Raw genomic sequence first — 21,179 nt, 5'->3', positions numbered from 1 at the left:
ATAACCAGGATAGTCAGAAGAGGGAAAAACAGAAATTATTTTTGATGTTTACCTTTACCTCAAGACTATCTACTTGATGACTCACACACACTTTTAAAAACTCTGTCAAGCTGAACAGATATTACCCTGCGGGTCCCTGCCAGGTAACACAGTGATGAGGGTAAGGAGCCTGGATTTTGGAATCAGACAGTGCTGAATTCAAATCCAGATTGTGCTAATGCGACTTTGGCCAAACACATGGCTTAATTTCTGTATTCTCATTTGTAAAATGGACTAGTGGTAAGGATTATTTGAGATAATACATTTATTAAAGTACTTAGCCATGGATCTTGGTTTGTAGAACTAAAAGTCAACAAATTGGTGTCCAATATGATTATTACTATGATGGGAGTGTTTTGTTCCACCTACCTGAAAACCTTCCCAGTCTTAAATTTTTCATCTAACTGCCTGCATTGCAGACGTCCCTAGAAGAGGAAGGAAGAAAGGAATAAGTAACTTTTACATCATTCCAGAGAGTAATTTCTTACTCCTTTCTTCCTTCCTCTTCTAGGGACAAGTTTACCAATGTTCTCACTGTATATAAATACCTCAAATTACTCCTTTAAATTGTTTCAGTGGATATCTAAGAATCAGGGTGTGAAGTGAGAGCATCGTCATCAAAACCTGAGGGAAATGTATATAAGTAAGGAAGTTCTCATACTAATTTAAGAATCTAATCTAATTTAAGAATCAAGTCTTGGCTTTTGACTGAAGGTGGGAGTTTGTGGCTTTAGACCAAGTTCAGGTTGGTTTTGAGGGTTTTGTTCTTTCCTTTATACTAAAATAAATATGAATGTAGACATAGCTGTTCTGCATTTTGTTTGATTTTATAAACATCTTAGTAGGAATTGTGCTAATTGTACAGTATGAGATTATACATTAGTTTGACTAAATTTTCAAATGATACACAGACTGTCGCACAGTTTTAAGGCAATTGTTTTTACCTATTTGACCTGCTCTGGCAATCCTTATTTGGGCAAAAATCTTTTGCAGATCATGTTTGGAAGCAGGCACAGGGAATTTGCTTCCTTTTGCTGTATAACACTGAGAGATCAAACCTCAGCCCTCAAAGTAGAAGGCAATTCATTCCTCAATTTGAAGACCTAGATCTACCTCGTCTTCTCAGTTTTGCCACTTTATTGTAGTGAGGGAGGTGGAATACTGGTTAAGAATGCCGATTTTGGTGTCAGAAAGATAGGCATTTGAATCCTGACTTTGCTAGTTACTGTGTCACTGTAGGCAAGTCAGCTTCTCTAAATCTGCTTCCTCATCTGTAAAACACTGAAAACAGTACCCACCTCGTACGTTTGTGGAGAGGATTAAAGGGGATAATGTATATAAAGAAAGAGCTTGCAGAGTAGCTCCTAGTAGTAGTGAGGTGATAGATGTTTATGAGATTGTACCCATAATACAATTAACATGTTAGCTGCCTCAAATTCATTTGCAGAACATACAAAGATGTAACATATAAATAAGCTAAATAAAATAACATATACTGGACACTGTAACAAGATGCTGGTGATATAAGAGGCCTAAGACATGGACCCTACCTAAAAGGAATTACTGATGGAAATATAAATCAAAAGGTATCATGTGTAAAGTGCTACATGGCAGTGTTTAAGGGAGTCTAGAGGTTGTCTTGGATCAGAAAGGCCATGGCAGACACTCCAGGCTGGAAGAAGAGATCTTAGGACAAGCTTCGAGGGAAATGAGGCACATAGTAGTCACTTCATAAACATTTGTAGAGGGACTTCCCTGGTGGTCCAGTGGATGGGACTCCGCACTCCCAATGCAGGGGGTCTGGGTCTGATCTGTGGTCAGGGAACTGGATCCCTCATGCTGCAACTAAAAAAGATCCCGCACATGATGAGGATCCCATGTGCCACAACTAAGACCTGGCACAGCCAAATAAATAAATAAAATAAATATTAAATAAAAAATAAATATTTTTAGAATACAGGATCCCTAAGGTGATAAAGAAACCAAATGGTTTGTGTAGAGGAGTGGGAAAACATATAATTGGAGATAGAAAGAGGAACCAGATTGTGGACCATCTTGGGCTTGTACTGCTTATTACATGGAAGAGCCTCGGAGATTTTTAATGATGATGAGAAAAATGAGTTTTAGCATTGTAGGGGGCATAATGGAAAGAGAAGCAGCCAGAGCCAGGAGGACTACTTAGTATAAACCACTGCAGTGGTTAAGGCAAGAGGTGAGGGAAGACATGCATTAAGATGGAGGCAGAGTGGACAGAAAGGGAAAGGTACATCATAGGGAATAATAAATAGGATGTGGAAAAGGGTTGGAATTGGCAACTAAGTACTAAGGGTTACTAAGTATAGTGAGAGGAAGTCAAGTCTCTCTGAGAACGGAGTAAGATATTTAGAAATATGTGGTGGTTGTAGTTGAGGTGGAAATGAACAGCGTTTTTCCTTGTCAACCATTTCACAGCAGTTGTATTACAAATTACAGTAAATGATCAAAATTCCAGAATCCAAAAATTAAATAATTTACTTCAAACTAATGTAAAATGAAATAAAATACAAACCATCAACTTAACACTATTCTAAATTAAAGTACAAACCCAAAATAGACCACAGTTGGTGAAATCTACAAAGCAGACACACATTACTAAAACCAAAGAGGACTCCCAAAGTCCAAATAACTGAATGTACAAAATACAAAAGATGCAGGTACAAGCCCCAATTAAAGCTTATAATGGAATTACAAATAATTATAGTAACAATGGCATTCAGCTATGGGACTTGACTCCTAAGTTACCTACTGAATAGTACTGTAGGAAGACAAGGTATTACCGCCCCACTCCCTAAAAATAAAACCCAAGTAAAACTACAAATACATTGGTATATGAGAAAAAACAAGTCATGAAAGGACATTTTTAAAAATTAATCACAAGTGAGATTCAAGCTCAAAAATACAACTCCACAGCCATCAACCCTAGATATATAAATATATATATTAGAAGAAGGCAGTAAGTGTAACATTGTCTCAAACCTGTTCTTGCCTTATTTGAAGATGTCACATTCATAATTCTGCATGTATGAAATCATAGTTATTCTTGTGTGCTCTTAAGAAGCAAGAAAGCATCAGATAGAACAAAATCAGGTCTTCATTCTAGAAATAACCATGTAATGAAAAAAGTTTTTTCCTCACTGTGCTTGCTACTTACTCTTGGTCTTAGTGTTCTGTTACTAGAGCATCATTACTCCTCCTTTCATTGAAACTCATGTCCCTCAGTGCAGGCCTGAGCAAACGGAACTGAAAACATGAAACAAGATTTCATCTCTCAGGAACTAAGTTACCCAGCACAATCACTAGACTGAGGACTGATCCTTCCAGAGAGAAAGAAAAACAGAGGAAAACATGTTAGATTAGACTTTAAGAAAGGAGCATATAGATAGGGTGACCATATTCTCTCTTCATATAAGTAACAGGTCCAAAGAAGTCTTTCACAGACCCAAGTATATTCTTGCCTACTTCCTACCCCTACCTTGGGAAATAGTGACAGCTTCTTTGGAGTTTATTGATTCAACACCTTCATTTTACAGACAGGGAAACTAAGTGCAGAGATGTTAAATGACAGGCCATTGGTGTCTCAGAGATCTAAAAAACGACATCTCCTCTAACAGTCATCCTTTACTGAAAATGTTCCTGGTCACTACAGTACAGGTTTACAGTACAGGTTTTGTTGCTCTAACTTCCTCCCTAAGATGAGTGAGTATAAAGGATGCATAGTTGGAGGAAACTGTCTTAGTAGGCACCTAAAGTTAAAACCAATAGAGACCTCTCTCAACAAATACGAAGAGTTTAATCAGTCTTCTTTTTTTTTTTTTTTTTGGCTTGCTAAATAAGATAAAATGCACTCTGCTAAAACCATTTAACAGAAATATTGTGAAAGCCTTCCCCCAGAGTATTTTTCTATTTGATTTGAAAACTATTCCATAGCTTATTATCAAACAAATCAGTAATCCTTTAGCTAATGCAGGGATAAATGGGCAGTCAGAAAATATAATCACCTGGTGTGTGCAGCTGAGTATTTACATTTTTCCTAATGAACAAAGATAAGAAAAGTGCAGGTGACTTTAATGTGTAAAAATCACCTCTTAATGCTAGTGCTAGAGGGAAAAATAAAAGTAAATTACTAACTCAAGCTAATCACTAAACTTGTATAGTCCCTGGCCTCAGCTCTGTTTTGAATCTCTTTTGGGACTTGTCTTGAATCAAAGAATATTTACAGCTACCTCAGTAGGGCAGTTGTTCCATTTTAAAAGATAGTTTAGAAGGTTTTACAATAAGTTTCTGGTCCTTGTTGAATTTTCTTTTTTTTTTTTTTTTCCACTTTTATGTTGCTTAAAGATTTATAGCAAGGATTTCTTAACCTCAGCACTATTGACATTGAAGCTGGATAATTATTTGTTGTGGAAGACTGTCTGCTGTGCATTGTAGGAGGTTTAGCGGCACCCTAGCCTCTTCCCACTAGATCCCAGTAGCATTTCCCGAGCTGTGACAACCAAAAATGTCTCCAGAGGTAGCCAGATGTCCCCTGGGGAGTAAAACTGCTCCCAATTGAGAACCACTGCTTTATGGTATAAGGACAGAAACTGGTAAGCCAGTGAGAATATACCTATTCCATTTGTAGTTGGTAAAAATTAATCGAGTTGTAGCAGCTTTATTTCCAGGAGTTTTTCCCATGTTAATTAATATTTGCTTTTTGAGATAATATCAGTTTTGCTTTTTTCCAAAATGAATTTCTTGCATTTCATTGAAAAATTGTTGATTAAATTCACTTAAATTGAAGGCTAAGCCAACCACACCATTTGGGTTTATAGTAGTTTATCATCTCTCTTCCTTCCTCTGTGGGGGAAAGCCTCTCACTTAGTAAGCAATACTGTATCATTTTGCCAAGTACATTACAGTCCCCATTTAGAAATAAGGCAATTGAGATTTAGAGACATTAAAAGGTCATGAAGCTACTACATTGCAGTTAGGTTATGAATTCTAGCATGTCTGACTTAAAGTTCTCACTATCCTCTGTAACAGCAGTTCTCAACATGTGATCTATGGACCCCTGGGAGTCCCCATTCCTTTCAAAACTATTTTCATGATAATACATAGTCTTTATTTGCATTTTTCACTCTGTTGACATTTGCACTGATGGTACCAAAACCAATGATGAGTAAAACTCCTGGTGTCTTAGGGTACAGTAGTCATTGTATTTAACTGCAGTATACTCACAGTTAAAGAAGAGAGCAAGCCAGTTCCACTTAAAGATACCTTTGAGGAAGCAATATACTAATTCACTTAAATCTCCACCCTTTAATATATGTGTCTTCTTAATATCCATTTTGTGTAAAGCACTTATGCTGCATATAGTATTTGAGGGTTGTCTCAAACAGTCTTACTTGTGCTTTTCTTTAAGTTGTGAGTTGAACAAACTACTTTTTTCATGGTATAGAATGGATAAACTACGGGTTTTCAGCCTTGGGAATATGGCAAATGTTTTCTCAAAAATGACTGAAGTGAGCTTATCACTTCAAAGAAGACAACTGACAGTACTTGTTGCCAATCAATAAAAATTAGAGTTTTCCAAACAAAATTCAGAATTTTGGAAACCTTCTATCTGCCACTGTGAGCTTGACAAATACAACTCTTATACTGTATAATGAACTGTGTCAACATTTGGAAGATCTGCATAACTTAGTGAACCAGTATTTTCCAAATGACTAATGCATGATAGTTCAGAATCATGCATGGGTAAAAGATCCATTCAAAGTTCAAAACAGACCAGTGGATTTTAATGTAACATAGATACAAAAAAGTGCACTGATATGGTTTTAGATTCCTCATTGCAACACTAACCTTTACAAAACTAAATTGTCGATTTTTGGTGCAGAATCAAGAAAGAATATCTACAATTACCTGAACTTAAGTTTCTGGAGGACCATTAACCTTCCCCTGGCTCACAGGGAAGGTTCTTCAAAGCACTTCTCATTCCTTGGGATCCTCCAGAAAGGAAGGAGAAGTTGGGGGGAGGGAGAAAAAAGAAGTTAATGACTGAGGGTTAAGGAGAAACATATTGTTTGATGATCACCAAGTGTGTGCCAGTACTTTATGTAACTCAAATATATAATCTACACAGAAAGTCCTAAAATGGTACTAATAAGGAAAAAGAGTCAAGGGTTTATCAGCTAGCCACAGTCACACAGTTGTTAAAGCACTGGAGCTAGGATGTAAACCCAGATTTGTCTATATATATAGCTGAATCACTTCCTAGTAGTGCTACCATGACACTGAAGCAGCCAAAAATATTCTGCTACTCCTACCTGGATCAAAGTTTCTAGGTCCACTATCATTTCAGTAACACATTTTCAGGTATGATATGACTTCCATATAGGATATGACCTCTGTATCCTCACAGTGCCTGGCATTCAGATGCCAGGAATCATGTGCTGAAAGGGTGTAATTTACCTGCACATTTTACATGTTTCTCAAGGTGTGTAACTTCCATCCATCCGTGATCCTCCTTTCATCAACTGTCTTTCTTGCAAAACAATTAAATAGAAAAACCTGCTTTATATGTGTCTTTTCTCTCTCTAATGTAAACTCAGTAGCCTCAGGAATAACTTGATGTCCAGCACACTTGCCATTTTGAGTGGGAGACAGCATTCAGGTATTCACCTGAAACAACACATTGTGTTATTTACACTCTTCACTTAAAAGAAAGCACTCTGGATACAGTCAGTTCATAATAGAACCTCTTAGCATCTTCAGAATGTTTGACACAGCTGTAAACACACACTGAGCAAAGACCGGGACATTTCAGCTTTTCTGTTCAAAAGGGGTGTAATATGCAGTCTTATTATGGTGTGCTTTTTCTTTCTTGTTGTCATGTATCCTTATTAAAAGATGATGATTCCATATGGTTTTCCTTTGAGTTCTAACCATTTTGTTGAACCCCAGCCCTTTTAGCAGTATCATAGGGTCACGTTTGCAATTGAATAACATTTTGTGTTCATTCATTTCTCCCAGTGGTGTTCACTATAGGCCATCATAGTGCTCATATTTGTGTGACAAAAACTGATTTTTTTCCATTGATGTCAATGGTACACTTAGCAGCTTTCCACTTATTTAGTTTTTATCTGATGTAGCCTAGAGTGACTGCCAGAAGGGATGCCGAAGGCCTGACTTAAGTTCCAGATTCTTAGTTGCAGTTTGATCAGTCCATTTGTTCATGTAGTTTTTTTTTTTTTTTCTTTTTTTTTTATGGCTGTGTTGGGTCTTCATTGCTGCCTGCGGGCTATCTCTAGTTGCGGCGAGCAGGGGCTACTCTTCATTGCAGTGCACAGGCTTCTCATTGCGGTGGCTTCTCTTGTTGTAGAGCACAGGCTCTAGGTGCATGGGCTTCAGTAGTTGTGGCTCACAGGCTCTAGAGTGCAGGCTCAGCAGTTGTGGCGCATGGGCTTAGTTGCTCCGTGGTTTGTGAGATCTTCTTTGATCAGGGCTCAAACCTGTGTCCCCTGCATTGGCAGGAGGACTCAACCACTGCGCCACCAGGAAAGCCCTGTTCATTTAGTTTTAACTTTCTCTTTTGTTTGCCATCTCTAGCTCACAGTTGAGTGGCCTGAACATGTTTTGCATGTGCTCTAATTATAACTGAGAATTTGGGAATACTGTCCTAGATTTTAGACTTAATACTACTTACATAATACTTATATCAGGCTTTCTCATAAAAATCTCATTTTCCTGAAAGAGAAAAGAATGAACATTTATCAGGTGCCTGCTAGAGGGAGGAACTATGTGCTAGACTTTCTGTGTGTTCTCTTGTTTTCACAACACACACACACAGGTGATGTCCTTCCAGTTTACTTGTGAGAAAACAGAGGTTCAAAGTAGTAGATACCTATCCAAGGTCACATAAGCTTTGAAATGGTAGAACTGGGATCTGAAACATGTCAATTTGACCACAAACAGGCTCCCTGATCAACTTCCAACAACTACGTGACCTCATCTAGATGTGATGGCATCCTTTTCACAGGGTTGTTGAGAGGACAGATGAGATTCTATTCATGAAAGTGTTTTAAAACTATAAAATAGTACCGAAGTACTGTTTAGACATTTTTAATATGTATTTCTGTGTGTGTGTGTGTGTGTGTGTATATATATATATATATATATATAAAATTAGTTGAGGAAACATTACAGAGTTAACCTTTCAAATCAATAAATATTGCACTTATTTTCCATAAACTAAATATACAAACAACTGGTTGGTCCCTAAAAATAGATGTCAGATGACAGAGACTGGCTGAGCAGGAATAGGAGCATCTTCAGAACAGAAGCCAAGGAATTTTTTGCTTCCCTAACACATTGCTCTGTTCACTCACTCCAAGACCTTCCTACTTCTCTGTAAAACTCTGGCCCAGAGCAGCTCTGCTACATTAGTCACAAGTTTCCATTAATCAAGGATGGTTCATGCCAGACCTACAGCAGAGTCATTTCAGGTAATTCTCTTCCATTGTAGGCTTTCAATATGCACTCAGTACACTCTCCCAAATCTAGCAGGGGATCAATGCCTTGTGATACGGAAGCATCCAGAAATTCTCCTTGACAGTGTTCAGAGAACAACATGAAACCCTGGGGCCTATTCCCAGAACTGGAGTGGTGGGAATGCTGTCATTCGCTAAGCCTCTAGATAAACATAGGGTTGGCTAGCTTCCTTTGAGGACAGAATTCAGGGGGAGCTTTGGAGTTTATCGACCTAATTATTTAAAGTGACATTTACAAAACAAATTGTCATTCTACAATTAACTTTTAACGTTTTTTATATTTATTTATTTAAAATTTTTGGCTGTGTTGGGTGTTCGTTGCTGCGCGCAGGCTTTCTCTAGTTGCGGCAAGCGCAGGCTACTCTTTGTTGCGGTGCACGGGCTTCTCATTGCGGTGGCTTCTCTTGTTGCGGAGCATGGGCTCTAGGCACGCGGGCTTCAGTAGTTGTGGCTCACGGGCTCTAGAGCACAGGCTCAGTAGTTGTGGCGCACGGGCTTAGTTGCTCCACGGCATGTGGGATCTTCCTGGACCAGGGCTCAAACCCGTGTCCCCTGCATTGGCAGGCAGATGCTTAACCACTATGCCACCAGGGAAGTCCAACTTTTAACTTTTATTCCAAAAACAGAATAACAAAAAGATGTTACTTAATAAATATAATTTCTAACCATGTTAATAACCCAAACAATTTCTTAAGTCAGTTTGCTCTGTGATTTAGTTTAAGTGTATTTGTAATTGAGATTTAATAATAATTTATTATTTATGGATAATTTATTCCTAAATACCATCTCTTTTAGAGAATAGGCAGATAAAGAAAATCTCAGAGAGAGATTTCTTATATAGGTGATGAACAATACACTTTAATGTGTAAAGTTCCAAAATCAACAGATTGCTACCATCCATATTTTTGAAGAACACATAACCGGAGAAGGAATTAGCAGTCTCTAGAAACTATTTTCAGGGACTCTTTTTAGTTACACAAGGTTAGAAAGGTTAGGAACTCTTTTGAGTTATACAATACAGTTTTGGTTCTAAAGTTAGCATGTAAGATGAACATTCCTTAGAAATATACAACACTGGAAACCACTGTATCATCTATAATGAAGGTTTTATAGTTAATTTTTCCTCTAGCATTAAAGGGATCACTGTTTCATTGGTTTATAAAGATATATCTTTATAAGCAAATGTGGCAAAATGTTGAGAATTGGTGAGTATAAGTGAAGGCTATATATCCATTGCACAATACTTTCAACTTTTGAGTGTCTGAAAATTCTCAAAACAACAAATTAGAAAAAGAATATTTATCTTTTGTGGTGAGAAATCTACAAAATGAAAACAAGACCTAGCAGGAGAAGCAGATTCCCATTTTCCATCTTTTTCTCCAGGACATATGTACACAGAGTGGGGAGGGCAGCATAGTTCTTACTGTTGAAAGCCCAGTGCTGGAAAAAAGTCTTACTTGCTGCAAGCCAGACTAGAAAGTTATAGGAGGTAATGTTTCTGCATCATTCTCTTCTAAGTCATAAAAAACTGATATTTCAGCTAGGATGACGTTGGGAATGAGAGATGCTGGACCAAACTTTAATACAGTCATACCTCAGAGATACTGCTGGTTTGGTTCCAGACCACAGCAAGAAAGAAAATGTTGCAGTAAAGCAAGTCACTTTCCAGTGCATATAAAAGTTATGTTTACACTATACTATAGTCTGTGAAGTGTGTGTGCAGTGTGTCTGAAAAACAATGTACATACCTTAATTTTAAAATACTTTGTTGGGCGTATACCCAGAGAAAACCATAATTCAGGAAGACACACGCACCCCAGTGTTCGCTGCAGCACCATTTACAATAGCTGGGTCACGGGAGCAACCTAAATGCCCATCGACAGACGAATGAATAGAGAAGATGTGGTACATATATACAATGGAATATTACTCAGCCATAAAAAGGAACGAAATTGGGTCATTTGTAGAGATGTGGATGGATCTAGGGACTGTCATACAGAGTGAAGTAAGTCAGAAAGAAAAAAATATCGTATATTAATGCATATATGTGGAACCTAGAAAAATGGTACAGATGAACCGGTTTGCAGGGCTGAAATAGAGACACAGATGTAGAGAACAAACCTATGGGCACCAAGCGGGGAGAGTGGTGGTGGGGGTAGTGTGATGAACTGGGAGATTGGGATTGACATGTATACACTAATATGGCTAAAATAGATAACTAATAAGAACCTGCTGTATAAAAAATAAATAAAATAAAATTCAAAAATTCAAAAAAAAAATAAAATACTTTCTTGCTAAAAAATACTAACCATCTGACAATTTTGCAGCATCTGTTAAGTGCAATAAAGTGAAGCACAATAGAATAAATTATGTGTGTATTGTAAGAAATTTTAACTCAAGTAGAGGAATGGGTAGAATTGTAATGAGACTTGAATGAAATTAGAAAGATCCCTGTACAATATCTTAAAATTAGAGAAAAAAAAATGATGTCCTAAGCAATTAAAGAATTGTCCTATGCCTGTACAATATTGTAAAATTGGAGGAAAAAAAATGATGTCCTAAGGAATCTTTGGCGGTTGATGGATATATACTATATCTCTTGATCATGGTGGTAGTTACACAATTATCCATTTAACAAAACTCATCAATTGTACACTTATAAATGGTTAATGTTACTGTATGTAAATGATACTTTAGTAAAGGTGATTATAAACAACTCCCAAGCAACTAAAAATTATAATATCTAAGTCCATTCTTTTAAAGGGATACTTTTCTTTTTTTTTTTTGCCACGCCACATGGCTTCTGGGATTTCAGTTCCCCGACCAAGGATTGAACCTGGACTATGGCAGTGAAAGTACCAAATCCTAACCACCAGACCACCAGGGAACTCCCAAGGAATACTTAAAAAGAAATTACTTCGCTCTTAATTGTGTATAGAAGAAGAATAAAACATTATTTGACTATATCTAGGTAGGATATTTTAATGCTTGCTAGTACTCGAAGCCAGAGTTCAGTGTGAACATGCTCACTGTGGAGTGAGAAGGCAAGAGAACTGTATTTTGATACTTCTTTGACAGTCATGACAATTAAATTGTAACACTGCTTTCTTCCTTTTTTAGCCCTGGAATGAGACCAGATGTAAGCTCTCCTCCATCCAGCTCCTCAGCAGCAACGGGACCACCTCCCAAACTCTGCCTAGTGTGCTCTGATGAAGCTTCGGGATGTCATTATGGGGTCTTAACTTGTGGAAGCTGTAAAGTATTCTTCAAAAGAGCAGTGGAAGGTAGTGTGTGTTTTGAAGAGTTTTATTCCTCTATTTGGTTCCTATTTCTCAGAGTGGATTCTGAAATTTCTATTATATGCAAAGCCCATTAAGGCTAGAAGTCAGTAAAAGCAGGGAGAGGAGGGTAGCTCCTAAGTGCTCTAGTGGGGAAGAGATACTTTAAAAAACAAACTAGAATAAAATAGAAAACTATAAACTGAAGGGAGTATGGTCAGAGAACAGAAGATAACTAAGAAAGTGCTATCATGTGAAATGATGGTGTTAGGTTTCAGCAGTAATTAGTGCTCATTGTGTTAGTATTATGGGCTTCAATTCCCATGAATTAGCTGGTTTTAAAGCCACCAACTATTCCAGTCTGGCAAAAATGAGTGATAATGAGAACTGTGAGGGGGGAAAGTGTTTTGTTTTGTTTTCCAATAAGCCAGGGCTGTGCTTTGTGATATAAATGTGGTGTAAGACCTGATCCCTGCTCTCTGGGAGGTCACAGTGTACTTGGAAGTGAAAGATGAGTTAACAGTTACAAGGTACAGAGATTATAATACAGAGGAGCAAGTGACAAACTGCCTGAGGAGGTCAGGAAAGAAGGTGTTTTAGAGAAGGTGATTTCACTTGACAAATATTATATTCATATAAATTTTACCCTTGTTACAGGTTCAGCCTGCACATCAGCTCCTTAAAGAAGGAAAAATTCATTCCATAAGCAAATTATTGGAAGTCACACTAAAATTTTTTAATATTACCAGTGAATCGTCTTAGAAAAAACTGTTTTGTAATTTAGTTATTTGTAAAGCATTTGGAAGGCAGTGTGGCCTGAATGGATTACCTAAAGCTCTGATTAGATAGTTATATTTTTTAAAAATTAACATATTCATTCACAGTACGAGAAAGATTATTATTATTATCTGGCTTCAGTTGAGTTTGCATGTCCTTAAGAGTTAGATGAGTCATTTTCTTTTGTTTGGATTGCTTTTAGTATATTAACAAACTATAAAATTACTCGTGTTATCCCGCAGAGAGCACAGGGATGCAGGCTTTAACCAGTTTGGTATCATCCAACTACTGAGTAGAGTCATTAAGTAAAGCCCACCCCTAACTAATGCAATGTCTCTAACAAAGTAGATGTTATTCACCACAGACGGAAGGTTCTTCTTGTCCTCACTTTACTTTATTCAGCACTTTCTTCACTGATTAGTTCTTTCCATGGTATATGTAAATGCAGTGGTAACAGTATTACAGTATTCCTGTATATCAAAATAATATTGACAAACTTTAATTCTGAAAGTGAAATTCAGAATGAGACAATGGAGCCTTAAGAGAAATACAGGAATTAAAAAAAATTTTTTTTTCATTTGTCCTCATTTTAACTAAAATCATTCCTTAAAACAGGGCTACAAATTCCAATTCCAATGCCTACAGGGACTGAGTGTGGGTCATTCTGGCCAAATATAATACAACTGGGCAAAGAAGGGCAGTTATTTATGTTAGAGAGTGCAAGCATGCCCTACCTAAAAGCATCCAAATGCAATTTAAAAAAGAAAAAAAAAGCTAAACATACTACAAATAAGACATCACTGCAGGCCATATGCCCTCTGGGCTTAATTTCTGCTTTAGAATTAAATTCTTGTATTTGTTTTAAGGTAAAATTTCATTGAATATTAGCTATACTATTTCAAAATGTATATCATATAAGTATTTCAGTTAAATACGATGGCTAGATTACATGATTAATAAGAAAAGGTTAAAATGTGAACTGTGTTAAGTAAATCCTTTATTTGGACTTAAATTTTCTCCAGGGTCACTTCCAGCTCTAAAATTCTGTAATCATTTGCTAACCTAACTCATGGCAGTTCTACTTTTCCCTTCTAGACATGATGGAAATCTGTTTTTAAGTCCAGATACATATTTTGGAGCACTTTCTTGAACAGTTACAAAGATGAAGCTTGTATGATTTTCATTACACTACATTCATTCCATTTTTAACACCTGCTAGAAATTATAGGTTGCCCACCAAACTGGCAAAGTATTGTAGATACCCAAACATTTAAATATTTTTAGGAAATTTGCAAAAGTTTTACTTATTTATTATCCATACAACCCAGATCGAGGATTGATATTTTGAATTTTTTTATTCATTATTCTGGGAGTTGCTTTTTTGCATACAGAGAAGAATTTGGGTAGCTCCATTTCTTTAGATGTATACTAGCTGAATGATCTTTTTTTTCGCTGAGTCCCTTTTTCTTATGTTCCCTTTGCACAAATTGCATATAATCTTTGTTGGTGGGTCATAATGGAGATGGATATCAGCTACCCTTAATTTACGATGTACCAAGCACTATGTTTTATATGTCATACCACTTAATTAACAGCTCCGTGAGATCTTAGATGCTATTATGGTCCATATTTGATAGACTAGGAAACTGAAGCTCACACAGTTTGACAGAGCTAGGATTCAAACATAGCTGTCTCCAAACAGGCTCAATCTCAGTGCTATACTGACTTCCTGAAAGGATAAAAATCACATCTCCTGGCAGTTTGTAATCTAGTTAAATACTGAGATGAAAGCAATAACAAGGGAATTATTTAATAGCTAGTGTTTATTGAGTGCTTACAATGTGCTAGGCACTATTTTAAGAACCTTCTACACAGCTGCCTTTAACCCTTGCAGAAGCACAGCAAGGTAGGTAGGTGCTAATTTTCCAACTTTACAGATGGAGAAACGGGGGGTTCAGAAAGGTTAATAAACATTACTGAGATCACACAGCTAGGCAGTAGAGCTGCAGATCAGACCAAGGGCTTCCTGGCCCTTTGCCAAGTGCACTTTGCACTATACCACACTGTTTCTGAGAGCAGTAAAGAAAGATGCTCAAGCTGACAGTCACAGCTCACATTTGAAACTTGGATACTTCCAATAGGGTATACAAACTACAGAAAACCCTAGGACATGCCCTTTGCTGTGCTGCCCATTTCCTATACCACTTTCATTATCTTGATCATGTCCAAGCATCACTGTTCTATTTACTACCTAATATTTTTCTTGGATTAGTCTTTTTTATAACTTTATTTTAAAACAACTTTACTATCCCTACTGTATTAGTTATCTATTGATGTGTAACAAATTACCCCCAAAATTAGTAGCTTAAAACAACAGATGTTTTTTATTATATCACGCAGCTTCTGAGAGTCACGAATTTGGGAGCAGCTCATTAGCTGGGTAGTCCTGGGACTCTCATGAAGTTACATTCCGACTGTTGGTGGAAGCTGCAGTCATCTGAAGGCTTGAGCGGGGCTAGAGGATCCACTTCCCAGCCCATTAACTTTGCTTTTCACAGGAAGCTTCAGTTCCTCATTATGTGGGCCTCCTCTAGTGCCGCTCTCAACATAGCAGCTGGCCTCCCCTGGAACAAATGATCCACAAGAGAGGCTGTGATGAATATGGGAACGTAATATCTTTATAACTTAATCTCAGATGTGACATACTTGTCACTTGTGCCATATTTTATTGGTCACACAGACCAGTGCTGGTATAGTTTGGGAAGGGACTATCTAAGAGTGTGAATACCAGGAAACAGAGACCACTGGGGGCCATCTTGGAGGCTGGCTACCACACCTACCAGAAATAGAATCAATTGCCAAAAATAGATTTTTACCATAAAAATAAATACAATGCAAACAAAACAATGTTGAGAAATTCCAGCTGGCCCCAAGGCTCTTCTCCTGACATCTACTCTCTCTTTTTAGTTAGAAAGGGAATTTACCAAGTGGTAGAAGACACAGGAATTCCAAACTAAGATGGCTTATTGTCTTATAAAAATGACTGACAGGGAGTGACTATTAGTGGTACATGTCCATGCCTTGTAAATAGTGACCACTATTCGAAACTCCTCTTTTTATAGATAAGACACCCAAAGGCTTGTCCAACTTCATACTAATAACCAGATAGAGCTGATTTGAACTTATGAAGGTACAATGCCCCCTGATCGTGTAGCTCAGATTCTTAATCGTGCTCAAGACATGCCTGGGATAAAGAAATCATTATTAGCATAACATGCACATTCTCATCTTTTGGTTAGATATAAATAACGCACTGAAACTTTTTCTGTGTTTAGCAATGAGTAATTTTTTCAATCAACTACAGGACAATGATTCAGGGATATTCTTATGGGGTAGAACTTCTTTGTATTATAACTGCTTCAATTATGATGGCATCTGTTGTTCCTACTTAAACTGTATAGAGGATAGAATTATTGCATTAGTGCTTCCATTTCATGTCCAAGTAAAGAAGCTAGCAAACTTACACAATACAGAAAGGAATTGAAACAGCTCGTACAGACATTTGGCATTGGAGAACAACTCTGGAACAAAGCTGAATTGTAGACCGTTAGTCAATTCTGTGGCCTATTTCTCACAAAGAATTGAACCTGATACAGTTAACCATCTACCCCAAACTAATGCTTAACAGTTAGCACTGTGATTTAACATGTTAGGAAGAAATGAATATAGTTTTTTTTCATCCAAGTCAAGTAGATTATTCTATGCATAAAGTATCTTTTCCCAGAAATCAGACTAGGTATATTCAACCTAATGAACTGATGATTATGATGTTTTCTCTTTTCTTTGAATATGATTTATTTTTGAGAAGACAAATGTCCTGTAGTCTTCTGAAGACCATCCCCTCTAGTGTAAAGACACAGACTCTTAATTATCTAGTGTATCTATTTAGATATGCTGGCCTTGTGTAGGAGGATTCTTTCAGTTTTTGCCAGGCTAGCAAATCTTCAGATAGTTTTCTTCAACAAAAGAGGGTACAATTGAGGGGAGGGAGAGGGTAGGAAGACTTTCTGTCTTTCCCTTTTAAATTTTCCTTGAAAATTTTTGACAGGTGAAAACTGCATTTCTACCTCTTAGCACATTTAATACTGGGTGGCAGAAGATTTTGGACAGTAATGATCTTCAGTATTTGGAGTCAAAAAGCATGTGAAATAATGAACAAATCTCCCTAAGTCCTATATACAGTAGCTTAGTTTGCCAAGTCTGTGATACACCTAACTAATTGCTGGCGACCTTAACATAATTTAAGTGTTTACCTATCACTTTATTTAAAAATTTGGAAGGGGAGCACGCTTTATTTGCATACGGTGGTACAATGCTGAATTAAAGTCATTTTCCCTTTGGGACTCTCACAGTATTTTTAAACCAGTTTCCTCTTTCTCTAGTCCTCCTTAGCATTAAGGTAGAAGTCATAATAAAATAGTGAGATCTTCTATAAATAGAATAAATAAATAAAATACAGAGATCTTCTATAATTGTTAGAAGAAGAAACTGTTTAAAGCACAATTTAAAGAACAGCTTATCAAGAAAGAGGTTACCCCTGGTAGGTAGTGACTGGAAGGGGGCAAGAAGAGGGTTTGTGGGGGAACCGTTCTGCTTCTTGATATGAGAGCTGATTACATGGAAGTGTTTGGCTTATGAAAATTTATTAGGTTAGGTGGTACACTTAGGATTTGTGAGCTTTTCTATGTGTATACTGCAGTAAAGTTTTTTTTAATGAACTATGTCAAACAGAATACGAAAGGCTTTTTATTTTAAGTTGACCTCTCAACTTTGTAATGAATGTAAGAAAGTACACTATATGTTCCTTAATCAGTGCCTTTGGTCCTTGGCTATGTTCCACCCAAAACAACAACAGCAGCAAAGAGCCTCTCCATAAAAATACCCTTTAAGGCCTGTGAAATTTTAACAGTGCCTTTATTTTCCATATAGGACAGCACAATTATCTTTGTGCTGGAAGAAATGATTGCATCATTGATAAAATTCGAAGAAAAAACTGCCCAGCATGCCGCTATAGAAAATGTCTTCAAGCAGGAATGAACCTGGAAGGTAATGTAAATATCTAAAATGAACTGTCTCTGCATCATATAAAAATTTATTGTTTTACTTTTTAAAATATACATAAGCAGATGTAATAATTAAAAGCAGGATTTTTTAATGAGTATTTCATATTCTGCTTGTTTATTCACCAACTTTTACTGTACACACTGAATTCAGTGTAGCCAGACTATATGCTAAGAAAGAAAATTATGTAATAATGAAACTTATAAGACTTGAAGAAACATTACTTTGATCTTTTTTCAAGCTCAAAACTATTTGCTAGGGTTAGAAATGTTTTTATACCAGATATAGTTGCATGTCCATTATTCTGTTATTTACCTTTTACTTGGCACATATGTGTATATATAAATCTTTTGTTACAAATCTACAGGGGGGGAAAAACTCCTCAAGGAGGCATTGGATGGGTTTTGTTTGTTTTGTTTTTCAAGCAAAGAAGAAATCTGAAACTAGTTATAAGTTTCATATCCTGGTTTATATAACAAGCTGTATAATTAAAATTGATCTCATCATTTAAAATCTTTCCTCTGGAAAAAAGTTTGGAATTTTGCCTTAGTTGAAACTGCAAGTTCCATGAAGGTGGTAGTGGTGATCTAATAACCCCTGTGCACTTTGATTCAGCAAGTACTCACCAAGGCAAGCACTAGACATAAAACGAATAAAACAGTGTCTGCATTCAACATCAGTAAAATAGTGCCTCTATTCAAGTACTTTACTGTCTAGTTAGGTTGCAGAGTCAATCACAAAATGGTACAGCACACTACAAAAGAAATAGAGAGCTACAGGAGCAAAAGGAAGGTCACCTAATTCTGTCCTAAAAGGCAGGGAAAGCTTCCTAGAAGAAGCAACATTGAATTTTAAATCTAGGAGTTAGGTGGAAAATAAGGGCAGAGATATGATCAGACTTGTATTTTGGAAAGACTAATCTTGTCTAATATGGTGATATTAGAGGGAGAATGGAAACCATGTGGTTCTTTTGACAGAAGAGAGACTGTTGGTGCTATCTAGGACACACTGTGTGTATATGTTTTTAAATATAAAATAGATTTATGGGTGTGACTATAGTCTGATTCCCCAAACCAAACCAGACACACAACATTATCTTCTCAGTTCTTCATATTACTTCGATAGCAAAAAAGACATATTAAATTAGTCTTTTCTTCACCATGTTTACAGACCTTCATGACACACCAATCACTTTATTACAGAGTATCAACATGTTAAACATTGCTTTAAAGAAAATGATAAGCTGGGACTTTCCTGGCGATCCAGCGGTTCTCTGCGCTTCCAATGCAGGGGGCATGGGTTCAATCCCTGGTTGGGGAACTAAGATCCCGCATGCTGCGGCCAAAAAAACAAAACCCCAAAAATGTTAAAAAAAAAAAGAAAAAAGAAAATGATAAATGCCCATCTTCTTGTAGGTGTTACAAAAGCTACAGAGATTGATTACACATTCATGTAGAAGTTCACTTTCAGTGCCACAAGGATAATTTCTTCTTGTTACAAAAAAAACCAGTTATTCCTAACTTTCTTACATATCACATTTCTGTGCATATTTTAAGTTTCATTTTTCTGTTCTCTCACCATTTAAATAAATATATACTAACGCATGTCAGGTTTTAGTGCTTGGTTTATATATTTTTTTCTCCAGCCCCAGTTTTACTACTTTCCTTTAATCCCCATGTTTTCATCTCAGCTATTTTATATTTAGAAATAAGTTTACTCAAAGGACAAGCTCAAATAAAATTCTGTCATATCACTAATATAGTGTGGTTGCTTACCCAGTAACATTTTAGATGCTTTCCCAAATACACATCAAGCTTAACTTTGATCTTTGGAGCTTTAAGCATATAATGCTCTTTTGAGCAATTCCTTCCCTATCCCAAGTATAAGGGAATTTTTTTATTCAAAAGAAATAAGATATATCACCTATAAAATAATGATTCTGATGGACCAGGTTAGTAAGTTTGTCCCATTTCTCCTCCTTCTTACAATTTAGTAACAACTGTAGTGCCCTTTGCCTTTACCTCACCAGAAGACCAAGGCAGCGAGTGACATCTCATTTTCTCTGTATTATCAAATATACCATCACTGCCATTTCTAATCCGTTGAAAAGTCTTCCGTTGAAAAGTCAACTTTTTTGAATGAATAAAATTTAAACGTACAATTTAAACTAAGCTGCAATTTCTCAAAACACTGAAATAAAAAACCACCACAGTGCATGCTTCTATAAGTTGTCATATAAAATATCAGAATAGTGGGGAAACTAGCCTTTGTCAAGAGCTACTACATGCTAGTCTTTGATATACATTCTTCTACTCAAAGAGGTTATTTTGGACCCTCATATTGAAACCACCTTCAAGTAGAACCAAGATTAACCTTATGTCCACTTACACTACACAGTTCTAGTTTGTTATTTAATAATATATTAGGTAGCACATATCATGCAGTTGATAATGTAACTCTACTTGTAGAAAAATTTAAAGAAAGGCTTTAAAAAATCTAATAGAGTTTTTGTGTATATGTGGTTTTAGTGTGAAAGCCTCACTTTTGTTTTTAATTATTCCAGTATATATAAAACTTATTTGGAGTAGGTATGTGTGTGTCTCAGAAGTCTTTGGTGGGCAGTAATACTTAGTACTTAAGCATGAAACACATGGCTGAACTACATTGTTCTTCTTTGTTTTTTTTTTAAACAATCTTTAAAAATGTTCTCTTGTTCATCGGAGTGTTTCCCCTAAGCCAGGCAGTTTCACGATAGCGCCAGAGTAATTCTGCAGAAGCAGTCAACTCTCTCAGAGCCCAGTGCTCTCCATAAATGTAATTTAGTACTGCAAGTGCTGTATTTTGATACTGTTGCTCCATACCAAGTGATTCTCAAGATTTATTTTAAGGCAGCCTTCTTCACTGCTTAAAGTGCCTGGCATTAGAGTACAGTAAGGTTTTTAACGGTGATCCTAAATGTTTTTTCATTTTAAGGTAATTATAGTTTTATTTTTGTCATAAGGGTCAAGTGGAACTTATAGGCAAGGAGGCTTATGGTATCAGATTTCATAACTAATATTTTTAAGCTAAATAAGATTTCTTTACTTTTCTTAAGAATGAAATGGAGCTATCACAGACTCATGAACACTTCTGTAGAGATCATATATTGACTGCTAATCTCCTGTATGCTCCAAGGCGTCAGGAACTTTAGAGTAAAATCTTATTAACTAAATTGTGATTAAAAATAGTGATTGCTTAACTAATTCAATTAACGACTCCTTGCCCCAGTTATGTGAAAATAGTACATAGCACAACACAGTTGGGCTCAACAGGCCTTTCTGAGCTTTATTCAGAAGCATCAGTTCTCTCTTAGGACTATAGATAAGCAGTAAGAAATTAAACTGATTATATATTGAGT

The 21,179-nt window shown here is 36.5% G+C and overlaps 1 protein-coding gene across 9 annotated transcripts in view; it reads left to right on the top strand.

Moving 5' to 3' along the window:
• NR3C1 (nuclear receptor subfamily 3 group C member 1) overlaps positions 1-21,179 on the top strand; it is a 471,067-nt gene that overhangs the window by 425,728 nt on the left and 24,160 nt on the right. For 8 of the 9 annotated variants that reach the window (XM_059917382.1, XM_059917377.1, XM_059917380.1 and 5 more), the window contains 2 exons: positions 11,727-11,893; positions 17,651-17,767. In XM_059917382.1, coding sequence (XP_059773365.1) covers positions 11,727-11,893; positions 17,651-17,767 — 284 coding nt within the window. The remainder of the gene's footprint in view (positions 1-11,726; positions 11,894-17,650; positions 17,768-21,179) is intronic. The other variant, XM_059917384.1, reaches the window with a different exon arrangement.

The sequence above is a fragment of the Balaenoptera ricei genome, chromosome 3 (genome assembly GCF_028023285.1).
Source record: "Balaenoptera ricei isolate mBalRic1 chromosome 3, mBalRic1.hap2, whole genome shotgun sequence".
Lineage (NCBI taxonomy): Eukaryota > Metazoa > Chordata > Mammalia > Artiodactyla > Balaenopteridae > Balaenoptera > Balaenoptera ricei.
This window is presented reverse-complemented; position numbering and strand designations above follow the sequence as displayed.